The sequence below is a fragment of the Cariama cristata genome, unplaced genomic scaffold (assembly GCF_000690535.1).
Source record: "Cariama cristata isolate BGI_N322 unplaced genomic scaffold, ASM69053v1 scaffold6656, whole genome shotgun sequence".
NCBI classification, from domain to species: Eukaryota; Metazoa; Chordata; class Aves; order Cariamiformes; family Cariamidae; genus Cariama; species Cariama cristata.
The window spans coordinates 4,554-13,070 of NW_009623757.1; the positions used below are offsets into that span (position 1 = coordinate 4,554).

The 8,517-nt window shown below is 38.4% G+C and overlaps 1 protein-coding gene across 1 annotated transcript in view; it reads left to right on the forward strand.

Annotated features, from left to right (window-relative positions):
- The window catches only part of RSL24D1 (ribosomal L24 domain containing 1), a gene marked incomplete at its 5' end in the record, with an annotated part of 3,127 nt that extends 2,592 nt beyond the window's left edge, over window positions 1-535 (forward strand). Inside the window, one exon of the mRNA XM_009702880.1 lies at window positions 462-535. Within this exon, the coding sequence (XP_009701182.1) occupies window positions 462-535 (74 nt within the window). The remainder of the gene's footprint in view (window positions 1-461) is intronic.
- Between the last annotated feature and the right edge of the window lie 7,982 nt (window positions 536-8,517).

The following is an 8,517-nucleotide window of genomic DNA, read 5'->3' on the forward strand; positions in this document are numbered from 1 at the left end:
TTTTTTTTTTTTTTCTTTTTGATAGTATTATTAAGCATTAACAATATTGCAATCCGATACAGCATTCAGAAGGGCTTAAATCTTTGTATAAAAACTGATGTGTGAAGGCCATTGATCTGTTAAAGGTAATGCATTTTTATAGTCCTTTGCAAGGTTCTGCTAGGTATGGCCAGTTATATCAAAGTTCATCATGCTAGATGAAAACCTATCTTTGACTGCATTTTAGATTTTGCGTAAAAACAGCATCAGCTTTTCTGTTAAAACAATTAGTTAGTAGTTTTAGGTGGTGATGGAAATTAGCAATAAATAACTTGTAAGCTTGATGGGTTTACTCCTGAACAACTCTTTAAGCAATGTATTTATGCTGTTTCACCTAGAATAGACATATATATGGTTCACAGAAGAACGGTTATTTGGGTTTAGCGACACATCTTGAATTTAATTTTTTCTTTGCTTTGAAGGCACACCAAAACAGCTGGAGGACAAAATGGTGCAGAAGCTACAAGAGGATGTGGCTATGGAAGAAGACTCTTAAAATGCTTTTATTTTCTATTTATATCTCTTCAGCAGTTAATAGTTCCCTACTGCCTCACCTGACATTATTCAGAACTGTGCTTACAGTTGAAGAAAAGTACATTTTAATGAATAGTGGTCATTTACAGTTTGAATGATTTTTGGTTTTATAAAAAATAATAAGGTGGATACTCATTTGGGCAGTACTTACAATTACATGATTTGAGAAGACCTTGTCATCAGGATGGAGAATAAGGCATATTGTTTGAGATACTATGTGCTCCTTGGAGAGTTACACTTTCTGGATAACTTTTCCCTGCTAATTCAAGGAATAAAAGATGTTGGCCCTGAGCTTTTCTTATTTTGTCTGTTTTTCTTTCTTAGTGGTAAAAGCAGATAAAAGTCTATCTTAATGATTACAAGGTGGGGCAGGATGTGTTATTTTTCATCAGTCCAGTGCAGTCCAGACATATTTTCACTGTCATCACTGGGAAAACTTTTTGGTTTGTTATGAATGCATGTAGTGTTTGTTTTATCTCCTTTTAAAATCAGCTTCCCCAGGATTATGTTGCAGTTGACACCTAAGCCTGGCAAAGCTAACACTGATGTAGGACTTAGTGCTGTTTGGAAAATAGTAATGGTGATAGAATCCAGTCTGAAGTTGGACCTGCCATCCTCCTGACCTACTGAAAATCAAATCTGACATGTAATCAGGCTGATTGAGATGCTCAATAAATCACACTTTTGACTGTTTTTACCTAACGCTTGGGATTATTTTGATAGAAAAGAAGATCATGTTAAAGTGTAGGTGTCTTGCATATTGTGGTGGTATTTATGCAGTGTGTCATCAATACTGAGAGAAATACTCTGCTTTTTAAAAATGTCAGCAGTTTACCTACAACAGTGTGATCAGAGAAGCCTTTCAAAGGCATTTAAAATAGTATTGACTTTCTTGTCAGTGCTAGTTATCCTGAAAAATAGTAATTTGTAATTCTATTCCAAATTTGAATATGTGCTGTATCAAGCACTGGAACACTTCCTCATACCTACCCACATGTGTATTTTGTACTTCAGAAAAGAGTCATATTTGAACATACGAAAAGGGGCAGTGGGGTGTGTGTGAAATAAACAGGTATTGTCCTCAGTTTTTCAGCTCTTGATTTGTGAATTATGTTTAGGTATTTAGAAAACTTTGTACTTTAGTGAGATAAAAATAACTGAGTTCTAGTAATAAAAATATGTAATTATTTCATATTTTAATGAAATTAAAATTTTGCTGTAATTTAAAATTTGCTGATAAGGTGATAGTTGATAAGTATTTTAGATGTACAACATTAGTTTTTCCCCTGTAAATTAATACAAATAACATCTCAAAAGCATATGATAATTTGGCCAGAAAACACATCAATGGGGTGAAATCAGTAAGATGCTACAGTATAATCCTTGGACATAGTGAAGGGAGACCTTCACAGAACAGTAATTAGTATGTTTATGTGTGACTATACAAGTTAACTCAATATTTCAGCTTGGGAAATGTGCTTTTTGCGTGATCTCTTTTACCATAGTATTTGATGTCCTTAATCCTTTAAGTGGGATACTTTATCTAAAAATCTTACTACAGATTTTTTTTTCTTTAATCTGAGCTTTAAAGATACGATGCTCAGTGATTGCCAAGATTTTAATTTTCTCCAAAAATAGTAAAGTAAATCTGTGCAAAGAAGAGAAAGGCAATGAAACCCATTGGATGTTACGTAGTATTTATGTACAATCTTTTACTTTGTATGAGGTGGTTTTAGCTTTAAGTAATCTATATTGCGTGGTATCTGTAGTTTTTCTGTCCACATGTCTTTAAATGAATTGCAATACTTGATCGTGTGCTCTATAAAAGTGCCTCTATGTGATTGTTAACTCTTTCCTGTGAAGGTCTGTAAGTGAAGTGGTCGTGCAGCAGCTGAGAAGAGCCATTTAGGGAGTACACTGCAACCTAAATCCTAAACACTTTGCCAGTTGCATGAGTTGCTTAACCTGTGTACCTCATTACAGCCTGTGTAATAGTATAATTGCAAACATCGGCTTTGAAAATTAATACTGAAGTTGTCCATCACTGTGCAGGTGTGCTGTTTCCCTGAGAAGCAGAGACTTGTAGCCTGCTGTGTATACCTTGTGAGTATGTAGGGGGTAGTTGAGTTTAAAAATTTGTCACGAGTAACGTGCTTACAGCACCCATTCTGAAGGTGCCCTTGTGAATTTTTTTTTTTATTTTATTTTTAAAAAATATTTAATTGCTATAGTGTCCTGTGGTCTTGTCTGCGTCAGCTGGAGCCAGGATGCTGCTGAGAAAGCACATGGTGAGGGGGGAACAACTGCCGCTGAAGAACAACATGGGGCTGGTGATCCTCTGTCCTGCCTATTTCTGCATAACCCACTGCATGCAGAGATCTTCCCAAGCAGCTGCTGAGCTGCAGAGGAGTGGTGGCTTTTCTTTTTCTTTCTTTTAGGGGGCTGGCTGTCAAACCACATTTCTAATAGGAATTGTTCTTATTCAAAAACATTTTGGTGAACAGCTGTTACTTTCATTGCTTGCTTAAGATGAAAATTTTCAACTAAGCCAAAGCTGACTCAAAATTCCTTTAGATTTTGGATTTTGTTTACAAGACTTGAAGAGAAAATGTCCAACTGAGTAGTATTCTGGTGGTCATGTAAAAATACTGCCAAATATCAGGAAGTAAACACATTCCTCTTTCCACTTAAACAACTGTAGCTCAGATGCTGGCTTGCAGAGGAGTGTGGTGATGTGCAAAAGGGGAGCCCTCGTCCACCTCCTGCCTGTGGGTCTGAGCGGTGCCCGGTCTTTTGGGGAGGCAGAGTGGGTCATCGGTTCCCCCAATAGCAAGGCAGAGAGATGGTATTTTATGAGCAGTACATCGTTATTTGTTAGAGATCTCTGCTTCAGTGTCATACATCCAAATCACTGATCCGGTCTCTGTTGAGATCTAGTAGGAGTGGAGCACCAGGTGTTGTGGGTACAGTCTGTTGGAAGACAAATGATGATGTGTCCATTTGATTCAATATTTAATCAGAAAAATTGTTTATTTATGAATAACTGGTAGTGGTTAATTCCAGTATAGAGTCTGTCTTGCTTGGCATCTACTAGATCCAAGAAACTCTTGCTGTTGTGTGTTTGTACTCGATGATGCCGTTGGGAGCCTTTCTTCAAAACAGCGTGATGGGCTTGGATCAGAACAAATGTGATACTCTATTTTTAAGAAATGCTTTTTAGTTTCAGTTGCTGCTGTGTTTTCTTACAAAACAACACCTGATGTATGTTTTTCTTTTGCAGACTGACTGTGCAAAAGGTGGAAATGTAGGTTTTAATAGTGATTTATGAAGTGACTTTTTCTCATATTTCGCCTTTTCCTTTTTAATCCATCACTTTAATGATTTCAAGTTAAACGGTGGCTTTGTTTTCAAGAGAAGGTTAACCTCATGGGTAACGCATTTTGGCTACTGCCTCGCTTCCTTGTGCTGCAGGGCCCTCAGCAGGCCTGCGGCCCTGTGAAGTTACAGCACTGCCCTGAGTTTCCAGAGATGCCTTTTAGATCTTTTATCAGGTTTCACTCTTTTTCACTATGTGATTGTCATCGTAACTATCCAAAACCCGACTGCTCAGGAGTGGTGTGTGGGGAACCATTTCTGTCATGCCTGGGAAGTGTGTGGCCTGTTCGGAGTGACGCCATTTTAGAAGTAACGTTTGCTTTAGGTTCTGTGGGATGCTAAATTAGGGAGGGAGGGAAAGAAGTATTTATTTTCATGTATTGAGCTGTGAATCAAATGTGTGTCTGTTGCCCAAGGTGGAGGAGCAGGGACGCGGTGGCAGCACAAAGCGAGCCGCTGGGCAGGCGGGGCGGGCTGCATTCCTGAGGTAAAAAAAAAAGCTCTCGAGGCTGCCCGGGAACAGCTGCTGTGCCCCATGGAGAGCTCAGGTGTTGTCCATGCGCCTGCGCTCTTGCTGAGGTAATTTCCCTGTTTTTTTCGTACAGAGTAAGACTTGGAGATGCTTCTTTTTGCCTTTGGTCATGGGTTGATTTTGCAATGCATCGCTTGTTGCTTCAGTTGTCTGTGGAGTCTCTTGCTTTCTTGTCAAATTTTGATCCTGAGAGAATGACTGAAAAAAAATGAAGTGGTGGATGACGGTGGTTTTTTTTGTTTTGCTTGTTTTGAAGAAAAAAAGCAAAAACCTCAGGCTTCCCTTTCAGTCTTTCCTTTGCAAGTGCTGACTAATACAGTGTGGAAAAAATGAAAATTACTGCTTTCTGTTTAATCAAATTGTGCTGAACTGGTGCAGATTTTCTTCAGAGGAAATAAGGCCTTCCCATAGTTTTGAAAGATCTGACTTTTTAGTCAGAGATGTTGTTGAGAGATTCTTACTCTTTAGAGTAACAGCATGATGGAGCCCAGAACACGTACGAGATCTGTCCTTTTGTGACACAAAAAACCATAAATCAGTTCAATATGTTGACATGGTCTTATGTGTCAATGGCTGGAAAAGCAATATAGACAGCTGCTAATAGGTCCAAAGGCTTACGTCCCGGGAGACAATATTTCAACCTCCAGGCTGTTCAATTCCTCAATTACTGTTCTAGCCTCAAAAATTCAATCTCTTTCACCAGCCTAACTTATTTATGGGTTGCACTGAACTGCAACCAGGGAGACCAGAAAGCTGAAATCAATCAACCACTGATAAAATTGTTTAAGTCTGCTTGTTGTCTATCTATTTTTAGATCTCAATTTAAAAAGGCTGTATGCAGAGAAATGCCTAAGATTTTTTTTTTTTTTTTTTTTTAAATAATTGATATCACTAATAATTAGTCTTTGGTGTTGTTTGCTAAATACAAAGTTTGGGTTTTTTTTTTCTAATTGTGACCTGATTGACCTGATTATAACCATAGTGTTTTGAACAAGCAGCATTACTTGAGACCGGGTAGGAACAGCAGCAGAAATAAGGATTTGTGGAGGTAGCTGAGTTGGAAGACATTTTTCACTGGTTTTGGTTGGTTGGCTTTGTTTTTTCCCTACTTAGGTTTTTCATATTATATTTAGTTTGGTAAAGTCAGTCTTGTTTCTTAAACTGCTGTTGCTTCACATTTAAATAGTACTCGGAGAATATTTTATCTTGACCATATATGTATGGCAGTAAAGGTATGTACTGAGTAAAGGGGGTATCAGCTCTAGCTCTGCAAGCAGCGTGATTTATTAGTGACATTGTTTCAGTACAGGCAACTGACTCCCCAATGGAAATAGATGTGTTACTTATAAGGCAATAATATTGTGCATCCACGACTTACCACGTGGAATCACGGCACGGGTCTCTGCATAATTGAAAAGAAATTCTTGTTTACAGTTATATGAGATGTTTTTTTGTAAGGCTCCACTCCGCACTAAACTTGCTGATGAGGAGAATTGCTTTGGTAATCCACTTTAACTGAAGTGATTCTTGAGTGGAGTATTTCTTGGTACTTGACAAAATAAAAAGCTGTCAGAAGTTTTCTCTTGTGTTGAAGCTAGCAGTGGTTACAGTATCTCTGTGCAAGATGTTGCCAAAGGTAGTGTTTTCACTCTTTTAGCCTCACTGCAGAAATTGACTCTGCAGTACTGGGTCAGGTGAGTAGTGGAAAGACCAAACAGTTTTGTCATACGATGACCATTGCCTGGCATTCCCAGCATTGAGCAAGTTCAGATTGCGCTTCAAATCCGCATGTGTTCAGGCTGTATGTACTCCCTGACACAAAACTCGGGCTCAGAGTGGTACAGGCCATACAGGTTTAGCTTTATTCATAAAGGTGGCAGATCTGAACCGAGCAGTCTTCAGACTCAGCCGAGAAGACAGCTTTTTCTTCTAACAAGCTGATAGTGCGTTTGGAAGTGGGAAAGAACCAGCCAGGCTGGCCCCCTGGGCTGCTCCTGTCTTCTCTGTTTAGTTAGTTGTGCGTAGGTACAGATGGAAAGTCACTCAAGGTTAATTTGATTAGCTCTACCCAGCTTCTGAATGATCTCTGGGGAAAATCTTTCTTTTGAAATAGAAGATACAGATATCATAATGTGATCCTAATTCATGTGTGATATTTAGAAAGAAATAGTATTTATCCTTGAGCTATGAATAAATTTAGAATGATCTATGCACAGAGCATGCTCTATTCCAGATTTCTTTAGGGCATGACTGTGCTACTTCTTGGGATGCCTCATATAGAAGATCCGCAGGATATCTGGGGAATACTGTGATGCTGCTTTTAAAGACCTTGTGCTTTTTCTCCATAGATGTCTACCTCCATATCTGGTGTTGACTTGGGAGGAGATTGTGTGCCAGATTTTGTCACTGGCATCGTCAGAAAGCTACGATACAAAGGTGACAGAAAGCATTCTTCACTTTTCACAGCTGATGTAGATTCATTTGTTTTGAAAGGGAAGGAGGTAGTGCTCTGAAAATTGCTTTTACTGGCTGTTGAAGGCTTTCTACAGCAGATACAGAATTCAGGTTCTGCTTAAAAACCTACAGTTGTAAACACAGAAGGAATTCTTAGGTCAAACTAAAGGTGCTTGAACAGGGTAAAAACCTTGTAGGCCTCTAATAACAAATTTATCCACCTCCTCTGTTGATTGGAAAATAGTGTCTGCAGGCAGCAATATTGCAGGCTTTTCTAGTGATCATTGTGGTCTGCACTTCACTCAGTTCAATTTATTTTCTTATTGTATCATACGTAGTGATCTCCATGATCCTGGTCATATGAAGAACATCTAAACTGTGCTCTCCCTGTTTTCTAAGGATATGCCAACTTTTGCTGAACTACTCCCAGACTGTGTAGGTTTTTTGTCAGTCATTTAAATCTGCCTTAATTACATGAGTTTCATCTGTTTGTCCAAAATTCATTAATAGTTTTTCACTGTTCGTGACAATCATGTTGAGTCCAATTTTGGAAACCTTTAAAACCTTTAGACTGAAAATAGAGGAACTTTCATGCTAGTTCATATCTAAAGTCCATTTAACCTAGTAGTACCAATGGTGGCCAGTATGACACATCCTTCCAGGGAAGTATAACAAAGCATGCATCTGAGTGACCTTTTCCATGGTTTATCTTCTCAAACTCAAACAGTAATTTAGGGATTTCTTTGGAAATTACTGGTGAACTAGTCTTCTATGACTGTATCTAACCTAATTTTGAACCCCTCTATGCTTTCATTTCTGAAATGTAATATAGCAATGAATACTCCTATTTAGTTGCTTACTGTGAGGAAGAACTTATTTGTGATTTGGGTTTGATACCATTGGGTTTTCTGTAGTTCTGGTACTGCGAGAAGATGAATAATCTTGCTTGTCACCCTCTCTGCAGTGTTTGCAGTGTTGTGGACTTCCAGTTACCTATTCTCTAAACCAAAGGGTCCTAATCTGTTATCCTGTTCTATAGGAAGGCATACTCCTCTGAGCACCCTTTGGTGCTCTTTCTTACATCTACTCTTCTTGTCTGGTTTATGGGATGGAATGATGAAAAATTCTTGCAATATTCAAGATATGGATGTGACCTGGATGTCTATGATGTTTCCCCTTTGTTTCTTTTGTAACTAACTGTCTTTTCAACCAATACTGCTAGCTTTTTCCTGCGTCTTTTGCAGAAAGAAAATAACTTTCACTGTTCACAGTTCTTTTGATTTAGAATTTGCCAGGTCACATTCACTATGTTTTCTCTTTCTAAATCTTTAGTGAACAGACAAGTCCGTGCCTACCTGAATGCCTCAGACATCATGGTTAGGATTTTGCTTTTAAGAGAAGTGAGATAGACAACATTATAAAAAAAATAAACAGACTCACAAAAAATAACTGCAAAGCAATTAAATTATGTCAAAACAGATCTCAACAGATGGGCATCTGCTGCTCTTAACAAGCCAAGAATATCACCTTGAATGCTCTTTATTCAGGAGAACAATGACTTGGAAGTGCCCGGTACTGTTGTC